The sequence below is a fragment of the Silurus meridionalis genome, chromosome 13, assembly GCF_014805685.1.
Source record: "Silurus meridionalis isolate SWU-2019-XX chromosome 13, ASM1480568v1, whole genome shotgun sequence".
Taxonomy (NCBI): domain Eukaryota; kingdom Metazoa; phylum Chordata; class Actinopteri; order Siluriformes; family Siluridae; genus Silurus; species Silurus meridionalis.
Window position 1 is genome coordinate 861185 of NC_060896.1, and position 16575 is coordinate 877759.

At 38.5% G+C, this 16575-nt stretch overlaps 2 protein-coding genes across 3 annotated transcripts in view; one reads left to right on the forward strand and one right to left on the reverse strand.

Annotated features, from left to right (window-relative positions):
- LOC124395870 (WASP homolog-associated protein with actin, membranes and microtubules) overlaps positions 1–508 on the reverse strand; it is a 6877-nt gene extending 6369 nt beyond the window's left edge. The window contains 1 exon segment of the mRNA XM_046864750.1: positions 1–508. This exon segment is cut by the window's left edge and continues 230 nt beyond it. Coding sequence (XP_046720706.1) covers positions 1–382 — 382 coding nt within the window. The 5' untranslated portion in view covers positions 383–508.
- Positions 1–6978, forward strand: part of LOC124396206 (fibronectin type III and SPRY domain-containing protein 2) — a 13991-nt gene extending 7013 nt beyond the window's left edge. The window contains exons 2-14 of one of the 2 annotated variants that reach the window (XM_046865284.1): positions 1150–1215; positions 1617–1920; positions 2082–2177; positions 3806–4039; positions 4195–4217; positions 4320–4441; positions 4547–4705; positions 4881–5015; positions 5211–5358; positions 5538–5671; positions 5771–5903; positions 6017–6193; positions 6271–6978. In XM_046865284.1, the coding sequence (XP_046721240.1) occupies positions 1663–1920; positions 2082–2177; positions 3806–4039; positions 4195–4217; positions 4320–4441; positions 4547–4705; positions 4881–5015; positions 5211–5358; positions 5538–5671; positions 5771–5903; positions 6017–6193; positions 6271–6529 (1878 nt within the window). In that variant the 5' untranslated portion in view covers positions 1150–1215; positions 1617–1662 and the 3' untranslated portion in view covers positions 6530–6978. The remainder of the gene's footprint in view (positions 1–1149; positions 1216–1616; positions 1921–2081; positions 2178–3805; positions 4040–4194; positions 4218–4319; positions 4442–4546; positions 4706–4880; positions 5016–5210; positions 5359–5537; positions 5672–5770; positions 5904–6016; positions 6194–6270) is intronic. The other variant, XM_046865283.1, reaches the window with a different exon arrangement.
- Positions 6979–16575: the final 9597 nt, after the last annotated feature.

Below are 16575 nucleotides of genomic sequence, written 5' to 3' on the forward strand. Positions count from 1 at the left end.
TGAGCAGCGTGTCCCACACCCCAGGCTGGGTGAAGGAGGACAGGTCGGGCAGGAAGCCGGACAGCGCGTCCCCGGAGCCCGTCAGCTGCAGGTGGAGATGTTTCAGCTCTGATGCGGAGAACATGGCGGCCCAGCTGCTCTCCTCCTCCTCCTCCTCCTCATCTTCCTCATCCTCACCCACCTTCATCATCCTCATCATCCTCCTCCTCTTATGCTGAAGAGTCCTGTTGTGACAAATCACCGCGAACTTGGACTCCGCTTCGCTCCACTGGACCAAAAACCGGAAGTTGTGACTCTCTCTGTCCTCAAAGATGTCACTTTTAATAGCGACCCATCCGTCCAGACTGTCCATCTTCTCCACATCTGCGCTCAGCATACTCATGATGTTTCCACCATCAGGACCTCACCTTCCTGTTCAACTTCAACCCTGAGAGATCCACATCCGGGGAATTCTTCACTTCCGGTTTATTGTGGAGGAACAGCAGTGTGGAGGAACAGTTCCACAGCGACCACGTGACAAACATCATCAACATTTAGAGAACATCATCAACATTTAGAGAACATCATCAACATTTAGAGAACATCATCAACATTTAGAGAACATCAATCATATGGAGGAAAATAAACACAAATAAACACAAATAAACACAAACGCTCTCTGAAATAAACACTGAGTCAGTGGCGGCATCTGTTGGTCAGACGACGTTACTGCATTTTCATTTATCAGTGAAACATTATTTTATAGATATTTTATTATTTTATCATTTTATACATTTTAAGAAACATTTTACTGTCGATTCTGTAAATATTTGTTTATTGTTTGATTGATTTGTTATTCATCATGTATGTTTATTTTAATGTTGTTATATTTTATTAATACTTATTTAAATAACAAAATATGTACATATATTTACTATTTTAATATTATTTAATAACTTTATATTTTTATTAATTGAATTTGTAATTTTTATAAAACATAATAAAAAATCTCTAAATAATAAACAATACATATCTTTTTTCTACTTTGTTTTTTCTTATAACGCTATAAAAGGGTGAAGGTATCCGATCTGGCAACCCTGCGCTGTGGGCTACATGATATCAGTAAATTCCTCCAGTCTCTAAATTTAGTTGCTGGATATTCCAGAGCAGGTGTGTGTGTGTGTGTGTGTGTGTGTGAGAATCTACGCTTCAGTCTGCAGAAGGTGAGAAAGAAAAGTGTGTATTTATTAATTTCCGCTGTGGGGATTAGTCGCGCGCTGTCGGTGATACCAGACTTCTCTTTTCCACTGCAACAGTTCACCAGTGAAGAAAGATCACAGAGAGAGAGAGAATACAATAAGAGAATAATAAGAGAATAGAGAGAGGGAGAAATGAGAGAAACTGAAGAGAGACTGGAGAGAAGATAATTAAAATATACAGAATAAAGAAAGAGAGAATGAAAAGAGGGAATAGAGAGAGAGGATGGAGAGAAAGATAATGAGAAGATATAGAGAGGGTGGTGGGAAAGCGAGTGTTTCTAGCTGGAGAACCACGGCTGTGGTGTAGGAGGAATCAGACACTTTCACTCTTTCTGATGATTAAAATATTTGTATTTCGCCTGGTTTTGTTTCCTTCAGGATTAATGAAGTGATCCGTTATAACATCCGTCTTCTGGTCCTCGGTATGGATCTGTCTGAGATAAGGGGTCGACTGCAGGTGATCACAGAGGAAATCACAGCGAGTGAGGGAGAGGAAGAGAATGAAGAAGCAGAGGAGGACGAGTTTGTGATGGTGAGAAACAGGAACCTGTCCTCAGACCCCAGTGAACCTCCTGATGCCTGGTGTAGTGACTGCAGAGTCCCAACACACTCGAAACCCAGAGAACACACACACACTCGGCACAGAGTCGTCTCTCTCAGCAACGCCACTCAGGAGATCAAGGTGTGTGTGTGTGTGTGTGTGTGTGTGTGTGTGTGTGTGTGTGTGTTTTCTTTACAGTTTGAAGTTTCCTAACAAAATCTTATGTGACATTGTGTGTGTCAAATCAAGAAGCTTTTATTTTCTGTGTGTGTGTGTGTGTGTGTGTGTGTGTGTGTGTGTAGAGTGAACTCAGTAAGTGCAGCAGCAGTCTAGCAGAAAAGATCACACAGATGGACAACTTTATTAGTAACCTGGAGGAGATCTTCATCACTGTGGAGGTGCAGATTTCATTTCTATCTCATTGTAATGTTGATACTTCAACTACTTTTCCTACACTAGTTTCTTAAGTGTAACAGTTTTATCAGTCTCACCAAACAAACGTCAGTCTCACCAATCAAACGTCAGTCTCACCAAACAAACGTCAGTCTCACCAAACGACCGTCAGTCTCACCAAACAAACGTCAGTCTCACCAAACAAACGTCAGTCTCACCAAACAAACATCAGTCTCACCAAACAAACGTCACACTCACCAAACAAACGCGTCAGTCTCACCAAACAAACGTTAGTCTCACCAAACAAACGTCACTCTCACCAAAAAAACATCAGTCTCCCCAAAAAGTCAGTCTCACCAAACAAACATCAGTCTCACCAGAAAAAGGTCAGTCTCACCGAACAAACGTCAGTCTCACCAAACAAACGTTAGTCTCACCAAACAAACGTGAGTCTCATCAAACAAACATCAGTCTCACCAAAAAATGTCAGTCTCACCAAACAAACATCACTCTCACCAAACAAACATCACTCTCACCAAACAAACGCCACTCTCACCAAACAAACATCACTCTCACCAAACAAACATCACTCTCACCAAACAAACGTCACTCTCACCAAACAAACGTCACTCTCACCAAACAAACGTCAGTCTCACCAAACAAACATCACTCTCACCAAACAAACGTCACTCTCACCAAACAAACGTCACTCTCACCAAACAAACATCACTCTCACCAAACAAACATCACTCTCACCAAACAAACGCCACTCTCACCAAACAAACGTCACTCTCACCAAACAAACATCAGTCTTCCCAAACAAAAGTCAGTCTCACCAAACAAAAGTCAGTCTTACCAAACAAACATCAGTTTTACCAAACAAACATCAGTCTCACCAAACAAACATCAGTCTCACCAAACAAACGTCACTCTCACCAAACAAACATCAGTCTCACCAAACAAACGTCACTCACCAAACAAACGTCACACTCACCAAACAAACATCACTCTCACCAAACAAACATCACTCTCACCAAACAAACATCACTCTCACCAAACAAACATCACTCTCACCAAACAAACATCACTCTCACCAAACAAACATCACTCTCACCAAACAAACGCGTCACTCTCACCAAACAAACATCAGTCTTCCCAAACAAAAGTCAGTCTCACCAAACAAAAGTCAGTCTTACCAAACAAACATCAGTTTTACCAAACAAACATCAGTCTCACCAAACAAACATCAGTCTTCCCAAACAAAAGTCAGTCTCACCAAACAAAAGTCAGTCTCACCAAACAAACATCAGTCTTACCAAACAAACGTCACTTTCACCAAACAAACATCAGTCTCACCTGAAAAAGGTCAGTCTCACCAAACAAACGTCACTCTTACCAAACACACGTCAGTCTCACTAAAATAAACATTAGATATCTTATTAAACAAACATCAGACAATCTCAGTCTGTGTGCGCGTGTGTGTGTGTGCGTGTGTGTGTGTGTGTGTGTGCATGTGTGTGTGTGTGTGTGTGTATACGTGTGTGTGTGTGTGTGTGTGTGTGTGTGTGTGTGTGTGTGTGTGTGTGTGTGTGTGTGTGTGTGTGTGTGTGTGTGTGTGTGTGTGTGTAATCAGGAAAATTTTGGGCGTCAGGAGCAGAATCTGGAGCAGCACTATAACGACGTTCTGCAGTCTCTGTCTCAGCGTTTTAAAGAAAACAGCGCCGCCCTGCTGGATGAGAAGAAGCTGAAACTGGAGACTCTTTACGGGCAGCTGCTGAACTGTGGTGATGTGCTGACAGCAAGTAAAGAGCTGATCGAACATGCACAAGAACTGCACCGCTGCGATAACAAACACGCCTTCCTACAGGTCAGAGGTCATCAGGAGCCACACCTGCTAGAGTTTAGTTTTTATTATTTAATAAAACAGATTGTTTAATTTGGGTTGTAAATATCAGGCTAATATTGCTAGCACATGGTCAAGTTCAGCATTATATTCTAAACCTTTTTTTCTTTTATTTACAGACTGTAATCCCCGTTATTAAGAGGTAATCAGTGACGGTGTGTGTGTGTGTGTGTGTGTGTGTGTGTGTGTGTATCAATGTACCTTTTTTCTCTAAATAATTAAGAGAACTTTTCTGAACCATCAGGATGGAGGAGTTTCCACAGGATGAGCTGGAGCTGAAGGTGGGCGTGTCTCTGGACTTCGCCCCGCCTTCTTCTGACTTGACTGAAGTTAAACACATGATGGACTCCATTAATGCTCTACCAGGTAAGTGCATGAAACACCTGTGTGTTCTACCCAGTATAACAGAGAACCTACTCTGTGTATGTGTGTGTGTGTGTGTGTGTGTGTGTGTGTGTGTGTGTGTGTAAGCTCCCTCAGCCCCGGTGATGAACCCCCAGGTGGCGATCTCCGCCTCACCCTCGTCTCTGCGTGTGTGCTGGAGTTTGTTCTCAGACGATACGGTGGATTTCTATGAACTTTACCGCCGTCAGATCTTTGAGGACATCAACATCGAAACCCTGCAGGATGGTAACCCACCCCCACACACACACACACGCACACACACACACACCACATTCCTGAGGTATTATTTACATCATGAATTTTGTGTGGTACCTGACCATTCTTTGTGCATGTGCATGTGCATGTGTGTGTGTGTGTGTGTGTGTGTGTGTGTGTGTGTGTGTGTGTGTGTGTGTTTCAGCCTCAGTGTTGAGAGTGAAGGAGACTCATTGTGTGGTAAAGGATCTTCTTCCTAATTCTCAGTATGAGTTCTGGGTCACGGCAACAAACACAACAGGAATTAGTCCAGCCAGTGAGAAAGCTGTTTACATGACGGGTATACACACACACACACACACACACACACACACACACACACACGCACACAACCGATAATCAATTATGTGATACGTCACAAAACTTATAACAATTATTTATATAAGTTATTTAACAGTGACTGTGAATAAAACACTAGTGTGTGTGTGTGTGTGTGTGTGTGTGTGTGTGTGTGTGTGTGTGTGTGTGTGTGCAGTCCCCTCTCCACCTGTGATTAAAGAGCACGAGTGTGTGAGCTGTTTGGAAGCGGCCCTGATCCGGTGGGACTCTGGAAACACAAACCCTGTAGAGTCATACACACTCGAGCTGTATGAAGATGGAGAGACGGACAACGCAGTGACTGAGTGAGACACACACACACACACACACACACACACACTCCACTGTTTAACTTTTTACATCAGGTATAAACTCATAATCAATTGTGATACGTCACAAAATTAACTTTTCAATGTGATAGACTGTGAATGTTTAGTACCTGAAGTGTGTGTGTGTGTGTGTGTGTGTGTGTGTGTGTGTGTAGGTCGATTGTTGCGATCCCCACCTGTGAGTGTGTAGTGCAGCTGCAGCCGTGGAAGCGTTACATCATTGCGGTGCGAGCGGTGAACATCGCCGGTGCCAGTGAAAAAAGCCAACCAATGAAAATCTCCACTACAGGTACAATCATCACACACTCATTATTCCTTCTGGAACAGGGTGGATGGTAATATTCACCTCTGTGTGTGTGTGTGTGTGTGTGTGTGTGTGTGTGTGAAGGTACTTTTTTCCACCTGCTGAAGGAAACAGCTCACCCAAGCCTTTGTGTATTGGATGACGGTTTCACCATCATTTACCCTGATAAGGACCTCTCTCTGAGTGACATGGTGTTCAGTGACACCACCTTCAACAGGTCTCTAACACACACACACACACACACACACACACACACACACACACACACACACACTTCATTGTGTGGTTCTAAATAGTCTGATACCTTTGTTTGTATGTGTGTGTGTGTAGTTGTGTAGCCGTGCTTGGTGACCTCATTCCTGTTCGGGGACGTCACTACTGGGAGGTAGAATTCGATGATTGGACAGAATATAGAGTGGGCGTGGCCTATGAGGACACACAGCGCAGCTCATATTTGGGTGCAAATGCTACATCCTGGTGCATGAGACACATTCGCACACCCTCCAGGTCAGACACACATACACACACACACACACACACACACACACACTGTGATGAATCTTATTGGATTGTTATAATTCCAGACACAAGTACGAGTTCCTGCATAACGGCTGGAGTGCAGATGTTCGCATCACAGTGCAGCCGCTGTGCGTCGGTGTGTTTTTGGATTACGACAGTGGCACGCTTTCCTTCTACAACACACACCTGCAGCAGCACCTACACACCTTCAGGTGCTGCTTTACACAAAACGTGCTGCCCTGCTTCGCCCTGGATAAACCTGGAACCCTGAGAATACACACCGGGGTTCCTACACCATCCTACATCACACACACTCAGGCATGAAACACACACATCTAGTGTAACAGAGTCTCTTACCCCAGAATATTATATTGATTTCATGGTGTGTGTGTGTGTGTGTGTGTGTGTGTGTGTGTGTGTGTGTGTTAAATGATGTTCACCCCATTTGTGTCTCTGAAGCCAAAATAAAAAAAGATGAATAACAAGTAAATGAAATGCATTAAACTCATTAAAGTTCATGTGAGTCAGACTTCAGCTCCAGGTTCTCTGTCACCCTGAGAAGGTTAATGAGAGTAAATCAGTGACGATGGAGAGATGAACGAACACACAAATGAAAGTTTTACATCAATCACCTTAAAAAAAAGGTTTATATCCAGGAGGTGATAATGAGTCCCTTATTACAAGTGTACAGTCAGAAATATTTACTATGCATAGAAATAAACCTGATATTTTATACCTGTTTAATAAGATATAAAAATACAAAATTACACAGTTGATGTCTTTATATCTTTATTTATTTCTACATTATTTGTTTTCCTTGTTTTTTTTTTTATCTTCTTCTTCTTTCAGCTGCTCCCATCAGGGGGCGCCACAGCGGATTATCCGTCTCCACACCCCCCTGTCCTCTACATCTGTCCTCACACCAACTACCTGCATGTCTTCCCTCACCACATCCATAAACCTCCTCCTTGATCTTCCTCTTTTCCTCCTTCCTGGTGTCTCCATCCTCAGCATTCTCCTACTGATATACCCCATGTCCCTCCTCTGCACATGTCCAAACCATCTCAATCTCACCTCCCTCACCTTGTCTCCAAAACGTCCTACATGTGCTGTCCCTCTAATAAACTCATTTCTAATCCTGTCCATCGTCACTCCCAACGAACATCTCAACATCTTCAGCTCTGCTACCTCCAGCTCCACCTCCTGTCTTTTACTCAAAGCCACTGTCTCTAAACCATACAACATCTCAGGTCTCACCACAGTCCTATAAACTTTCCCTTTCACTCTCACAGATACTCTTCTATCACAAATCACTCCTGCTATCACTCTTCTCCACCCACTCCACCCTGCCTGCACTCTTTTCTTCACTTCACTAACACACTCTCCATTACTTTGCACTGTTGACCCCAGGTACCTGAACTCCTCCACCTTCTCCACCTCTTCTCCCTGCAACCGCACCACTCCACTGCCCTCCCTCTCATTCACACGCATGTACTCTGTCTTACTCCTACTGACTTTCATAGTTTCTATACATTTAATTTTATAGCACCAGCACACAAAGACAGATTTCGTGTTTATGCTGAATTATTATTATTATTCCGCCCTGAGCTGCTCGTGCAGACTAAACCGTAAGATCTTGAGAGTTTAAACTTCGCCAAATGGTGGAGCTCAATTTGGGAGATGTTGACAAAGTAGCAACCCAAAGGGGGCGCTACAGTCCAAAAAACTTAATTTCACACATTTTAGGCCAAAGCACATACAACATATATCATAGACTCAAAACTTTCAGATGTTTGGAATCGTTGGGTCAAAACTAAGAAAATGCATATTGACAAAGTTCGTAAAAAGTAAAAATGTTAAAAACATACTTTTGTGAACTCGTTCTAAGTTCTTTACGCCATCAGAGCAAAACCAGTGTAACAACGATCAGTAGACCGGTTAATAATTATATAAAAAACAACTTAACTCACCTTCCACAAAAATGGCAATAACTCATGAATGGAGTGAGATATCTTCACGGAGCTTGGTATATGTGTTTATGTGCTCAAACTTTGGTTTAAAAAATGCATAGCTTTGCCACTTGGTGGCGCTACACAAAGAAAAAATAATAAATGGGGCAACCGTTCATCCGATCGACTGGATACTTGGTACGCAGCGTCTCTGTCCAGTGTCATAAGAGTTCATGAGGACATTTCTGTATCTCAAAAAACATGGCCGCCATCTGCCAAAAACCTGTGAGCATCTGATAGACATCGATACCAGAGGCGTATTACAACAAAACCTAATTTTCAACAAAAAAAGGTGTAAATGAGGCGATGTGGTGATTTCAAGTCAGAAGTTTCTTTATCATTTATTCCTTTAGAAATGTTCTACATTTACTTCATTACGATACATCACTGGTTCTGGAGTCAGTGTGTATCTTGTAATCAGACCTGTAGTGGATTTTACTGATACCGATAGCTAAGCTGGATTATTCTACACTCCAAGTAAAATACCACTGAAATTTATCAAAGAATAAAAAATTGATTAACAAAAATGTGTTAAATGAATATATTCATAAATATGGAGAAAAATAAGACATGCATTTAAACTGAAACAAAAAGAAAGACTTCATATTAGTAACATTAGTAACAGTAACATCCAAAATAAATAAAAAGGACACATAAACAGCACGTGGCATCAGTGATTCGCCTCTAGAGGGCGCTCTTGCACTGTATAACGCTACCTATCGATATGGATTTTTGCTGATAGCAGATCAAATATCGGTGCTGATTAATTGGCAAAACTGTTGAATTGGTCGAGTTCTACTTGTAATGTTTTGAAATATCAAAATATGACATGTTTCTAATATTTTTACCAAAATTAAATTGTTATCCGCTCTGAGTTATAAACCTCACCAGCGCTTGTGTTTATATTCTATATTTATTTACTTCCGTTCCTCAGATGTTGTTCTACAGCAGGGGTATTTATATAATATAATTAAAGAGGTCCAGTTAGAGAAAATTACTTGAAGCAAAGGTCCGGAAGATCATAATGTCTAACTAGTTAGTGTGATAGATATCAATACCTGACTGTCAAATCAAATGAATTCAGTACAATTAAACTTTCTGACAATATTTTTGTGATGTAACATAGAACTGAACATATATGTATGACTGTAGATATGTATAATGTTCTTTCAGTAACTAAATAAAAGTAGGGTTGCTAGCTAGCGTGTCTCAGCACGGGAAAGGGTTTGTTCTCCACTTCCAGAACAGTGAATACGAGCGGGACCACTGGATTACAGCCTCTGGGGGGCGCTGCACATTATGAGTCTGCGTCTCTGGTGAGTAGGTTGTGTTTTATTTACATTTTAAAGTTTTTGTCATGTTATTACACAAATCTTGATTCTGAACTGCTCCAGATGTTGTAGGTGCACAGCTGTGGTTGTAGTGTAAAGTTCTGGATTCTTAACTGGGTTTGTTGCTTTAGTAAAATGGTTAGCCGCCTCTTCATATGTGAAATTTCCCTCTCTCTGTAATGCCACGTGTTGTTATATTGTGTTGTTTTCCAGTTAAGTGTGTACTGATGCATTTTTGCTTAATAGAATCCACATATATAAAATAAACAGCAGTCCGTTTATTAATGATCGCTCGAGCTGGATAATGCTGCATCAGCTGGCACTATGTAACTGTTACTGTTATTAAACCACTGGGTTGGTAAATGTTGTGTTCAGGTTCCTGCAGTATCAGTGAGCTGTGATTTAGTTCTATACACCAACACACTGCATCTGTCCATCAGTTTAAAGTGAAATAAAGAAGTGTAAAATGTGTACATGAACTCTCTCACTGCCTTATCGTAATGAGTCCATCATGATGTGACTCAACTCAGTCTCACCTCAGAACACAATGTTACCACAGAGTTTCTAACACAGAGTTTCTAACACAGAGTTTCTAACACAGAGTTTCTAACACTGCTTAGATGAAATCAGATTTGTTTAATAAATTAATGTCCTAACAGAATTTCTGTGTCACAGCCGAAAAGTTTGGGTTTTTAACATGTATACGACAGACAGCAGGCTGAAACTCTTGTCTAGAGATGATTTGTTGCATGCCTCCTGCAAAATACTCCCGTTATAAACCCTTGGAAAGTACCTGAAATTCTTCTAACACCCCGAGGGGGGTGGGGGATGGGGGTTGTTTTATTACACTTGTTATGAAACAGCAGCTTTACAGATTTGATCAGTGAATTATGCTGTAGTTTATATATTATTTTATATAATTATATATAAAATAGATTCAAATCCCGGTAGGTAAATGATCACCAGAATTTTGGTATATAAAATACGCTGCATGTGTTCCAGTAAAATAATCTCAAATATATTTAACAGAAGCAGTTTTACATACATTTAGTTAAAGTGATGAATCTGGAAATACAGACTTTAATACAGGCTTTTTATTTTATATCAAATATAAGATTTATCCAGAGGAGGGAAGTAACAGAGTACAAATACTTCGTTTCTGTACTTCAGTAGATTTTTCTGGTATCAGTTTTTTACTCCACTATTTATTTTTCAGACAAATGTTTACTTTCACTCATTACATTTTTACACAAATATCTGTACTTTTACTTCTTACATTTTCAAAACAGACTTTTAATCTGGTTTAGTTTTAATCCATTGATATGGTGAAATATATTTTACATAAACTACATTCACATCGAATAATGGAGCAATTGAGCATTTGTGATAAAAGCTTCTTGACTTTCTCTGGTATCGACTCATTAACTGTCCGTGTGGAAACATAGCGAAGGTTCTGTTTGGTGTCCTGATGATTTACATCATTTAAACCACCATTATTACTTTAAAACTTTTACAAGAATGTTTTGTCTTCATGCTCTGTGTTGAGTTCGGTTTCACTAATAATAAACACATTTGCATAAAGCATCAGTATTTCTCCATGTCCATGTTGCTTAGAGTTTTAAAACAGGAAGTATTAATATATGGTACATTTAGAACAGATAGAAATGTGCGATTAAGTTGTGATTAAATATTTAATTTGATTGACAGCCCTAATATTAATATGATGTAAGGTTCAGTTTCCAGTGTGACACTAAAACAGGTAGAAGTAAAAACTACTTTTATCTGAAGTACATGCCAGAAACAAAACTTCTTTATTTTCACTTGAGTAAAAAAGTATAAATCAGTACTTCAACTTTTACCCGAGTATTTTAAAACATGAGTATCTGTACTTCTACTTTATCAAAGAAAACCTGCTGAAAGAACTAGAAGTTCTCAGTTCTCCACTGTGTCAGTATGAAATCCCTCTGGTTGTGTTTCATTCTGCCTTTTCTTCATATTCCACCAGAAAATGTACAAATACAGTTCACACACAGATGTGAATAAATCCATGTTACAGTGAGCTCCATCTTGCTGTGTGAAGAAGCAGCATGTACACAAGACATATGGACTTTTATCTTTAAACTTTTATTTTATTCATCATTATAAACAAATATCAGTATAATTGTGTTACAGTGTTTGTGATTTAAACCTCATTGTTTTTTATTGTGAAATCTTTCTTAGGTTCTTTCCTTAACAAACTCACACACACACACACACACACACACACACACACACACACACACACACACACGTCAAATATAAGGCAGCAGTTCTTTATAATTCATCTCTTTACAGATAAATAGCTGTGGGTTTTAAATAAAGTTGTTATTTGTACACATTGGAGGTCAGTGAGTGTTTGGTGATAGGAGACACTTTAACACTCAAATACTTGTTAATTTCCATTGGTAGAAAATGAACAATTCAAAATTGTCCTGCAGAATCCATCACTCTGCATCTGTCCATCAGTTTAAAGTGAAATATAAAAGGGTGAAGTGTGAACATGAACTCGCTCACGGCTTTATTATAGAGTGTACAGTAGCGTTACGCTGATACACTGATCTGTACTGGGACTCCACTTATAGACACTTTTCCAAAGAGTTTCTGATGCTGGTCAGATGGAATCAGATCTGCTCCTCACTATATTTATATCCTAACAGCATTTGTGTGTCATAACCAAATCATTTGGGTTTTTACATGTACCGAACAGACAGCAGGTTCTGACTTTTTTTTGCAAACCTCCTGTGAATCCTCTCATGAACAGTGAGGGGGAAAATGTTTTCAGCACAGAAACGATGAAACAACTAGAGAAATTCATGTACATTTCCAAATCATACACAGTTATGCACCAAAGTGCTCTGAGACTGAAGTAAAGTATTAAACAATTAAAAAGAAACTAAATACCTTACCTGATTCTTACAAGTAGCAAGTAAACATTTTGTCAACAATCTGTCATTCTAGAAACTTCTCACGGTGTGAAGAAGCAAAAAGCTTTGCTAACAATTCCTCGTAAATGCTCCTAAAGGCGCCATAATCATGTGCAAGTGGAAGAAGCATTGCTCTCAACCATCAACCAAACAGAGGAGCTTCTCGAAAAGATTTGCGACTGGACAATCAGAAATACACACAAGTGACTGAGAGCCTTTGAGGATCTCCAGAAAGATCTGAAAGAGCAGGTACAGTTATTACAGAAAGCACACAATTAGAAGTTCACTTCACCACTGTGGACTCCATTCACGATCACCCTGAAGGTAGAGCATGTGAGCAAGTAGAAGCAGTGTTACTCTGCTCTTTTCCTCTCTTTGTGGGAGCTTCACACACTTACAGCTCACAGCCCTGGTGAAAAGCTTTGCTCATGAACTCACTTTTACCAGTAATACAGAGTTCCCTCCCCACCCTCTCGAATGATCAGAGTTTCGTTCCCATACACATGCTCTGCCCAGAAAATTCCACTACTGAAGAAACAGCGAGCATGTTTAAGCTTGTTTGAAGATTGCAACAGAATAATTGGAGAAGTCTGTAGATCAGTTTGAAAAAGATGTTAATGTAAGACATATACTGGGAAATTCTTGAGCTCATTCCATTACTATCATGCAGGATGAGATTTGATTTGAGCTTCCAGCAGGACAGCGATCCAAAACTCACTGCAAACAACACTCTCATTTGATTTCAGAGGTGTGTGTATCTTTGATCTCTGTGTGTATCTTTGATCTCCATTTTATCTCGCTTTGAGCTCTGTGTGTGTGTCGGCTCAATGATACAACATTTCTTTGAGCTGAAAAGTTTGGAAAACAAAAATAAGACACACACAATTGTTTTTTGAAGCTTTTATTATTGTTTAAAAATAAAAACCTAAATAAAAGTATACATCTGTGAGCCAACTCTCGGTCACAGTGATCTTTTCATTTCACACTGCCGTCATCTCAATGAGGTCGTAGTAAAACACTATGAAATCTCTCACAGGTTTTGTACTTTATCAAAAGTTGATGAATTCTTCTGCTTCATGGGAACGTTGGCACGACGTAACATCCATTCCTTATGGACACTGTTTCAATGAAGCTATAAATTGTTTGACTCCACGTAAATATCGTCGTGATAATCATGTGAATTGTTTGACTCCACGTAAATATCGTCGTGATAATCATGTGAATTGTTTGACTCCACGTAAATATCGTCGTGATAATCATGTGAATTGTTTGACTCCACGTAAATATCGTCGTGATAATCATGTGAATTGTTTGACTCCACGTAAATATCGTCGTGATAATCATGTGAATTGTTTGACTCCAAGTGTACATAGTAGCAACGAACGCACAAATTGTTTGACTCCAAGTGTACATAGTAGCAACGAACGCACAAATTGTTTGATAACCAGATATACGTTGTCACAATAACTTACGATTGTTTTGAGATCCAGATATTTGTTGTCACACTACCATACGAGTGCTTTGAGATCCAGATATTTGTTGACACACTAGCGTGCGAATTGTTTGACTCCGTCAGTGACGCTCAATTTCTAGGGAAAGGTAGGTCTTTTATACAAGTCTGAGGTAGCTGACTCCTCCTCCTGTGCTTTTGGGCGGCTCAGGTTTAGAGGCGGTTTATTGCACAGTATTATGTGGTGGATATTGATTGGTTAACGTTTGTAAAGAGTTTATGATTGGCTGAGTGGACTGTGGCGTGATCAGAGTGTCTACAGAGAATGACTAAGCATAAGATTTTAATGAAGACTGTTTTAGATACATTCTATCTATCTATCTATCTATCTATCTATCTATCTATCTATCTATCTATCTATCTATCTATCTATCTATCTATCTATCTATCTATCTATCTATCTATCTATCTATCTAGATATATACGTTGTCACAATAACTTACCATTTGTTGGATAGCCAGATATACGTTGTCGCACTACCTTGCGAATGGTTTGAGATCCAGATATTTGTTGTTTATACCGTATTCAATACTTTCGTTTGCTTTCTTTGCTTTTACACCAAGGTCTCACACACACACACACACACACACACACACACTCACACACACACAGTTTACTAATGTTATCAAAGCATAATTTATATTGTATTTTACATTGTTTTTATAAATAAGCCAAATTATTCTCTCTCTCTCTCTCTCTCTCTCTCTCTCTCTCTCTCTCATACTACAATCACTTATTTTGAATGTATCCTTGGTAACTATTTCTAGTTCAATTTGCAAATAAATAAACGATTGTCACGTATGTTTCTGTCATAAACCCTGGAAAGTACCTGAAATTCTTCTAACACACTGACGTCTACAAAAGAAATGAAAGGGAAGTGAAACTGAGGGGTGATTTTTTGTATCTGCACTGATTATTTTGTCTACAATTTTGACCTTCATTAAAAGCCTTTATTGTGATTTATGTACAATTTTAATATATTAGTAAAAGAGTGCAATATTAAATATTACACATAAAAGAATCTCACAAGGGATTTTTGTATTTAATCATTTTGAATTGTTTTATTACACTTGTTATGAAACAGCAGCTTTACAGATTTGATCAGAAAATTATGCTGTAGTTTATATAATATTTTATATAAATATATATCAGATGGATTCAAATCCAGTAGGTAAATGATCAGCAGAATTTTGGTATATAAAATACGCTGCATGTATTTTTTTGAACTTTTATTTTATTTATCATTATAAACAAATATCAGTATAATTGTGTTACAGTGTTTGTGATTTAAACCTTGTTGTCTTTTATTGTGAAATCTTTCTTAGGTTCTTTCCTTAACAAACTTTTAAGTTTGTAGACTGGTGTTTGATGATTGGAGCCACTTTAACTCAAAAACCAGTCAAGAAAATTCCACTACTAAAGTAAAGGCATGTTTAAACCTTTGGTTAAAAATAAAGAACACAAGTAAGTATAAGTTATAGTTATAAGTGGCCGACATCATTTATCCTTTTATTTTACACTGTCATCATCTCAATGAGGTGCTTAATTCATTTACTCCAAACGTATTTCACAGTAATGAAACCATGAACTCTAGCATTTGTGTACATCAGCAGAAGGATCTGATGAATTCTTCATGTCCTCAGACATGTTGGCACATGACCTTCATATAAAATGTACACTGTCTCAATGAGCTGTGGATTATTTGGTCTAATGTATAAGCGATTGTACTGCCCTGTAGCCCGTATCACTCCACATGTTAGATTCTTGTAGAAATGTGCACAACTGTTGATAATAATCACAATCTTTGCAACCAAATAACACCCTCACTGGCTCCAGAATTCTTACAAGAAAAATTGTTGCTGTGATTTTAGTAGTTATAATGATTGTAATCCAAATGAAGTAATATAAAATGTACAAAATTGTTGCGATCCTACTGAACTGGTTTAGTGTGTACAAAATTGTGGTCCAACTAAAACTTTAATATGTATAGAATTACTGTGATCCAACTGAAAGTGTAATATGTAAAAACCGATTGTGATTCAAATAAAAATGTATGTACAACATTGTCATCCGACTGAAATAGTTTAGTGTGTTCAAAATTGTTGTGGTTCAACTGAAATACTTTAGAATGTACAAAACTGCTGTAATCCAAATGATAGTTTAGTATTTACAAAATTAATTTGTGTACAAAATTGTTGTGATCTAAGTGAAACTGTAGGATGTAAAATATTGTGTTCCAACTGAAATAGTACAGTATGTAGAAACAGACACAGTTTAAACTGAACTAGTTTAGTACAGTATGTAGAAAATTGTTGTGATTCAGCTGAAAGTTTAGTATGTAGAAAATTGTAAGTCAACAGAAAATGTTATATATATATTATATATATATATATATATATATATATATATATATATATATATATATATATATATATATATATATATATATATACAAAATTATGATTCAACTGAAACTTAAATATATTTAATTTGGATATTAAACTTTCGGCTGGATCGGAACTTTGTACAGATCATTTACTACAAAACAATATTGTAT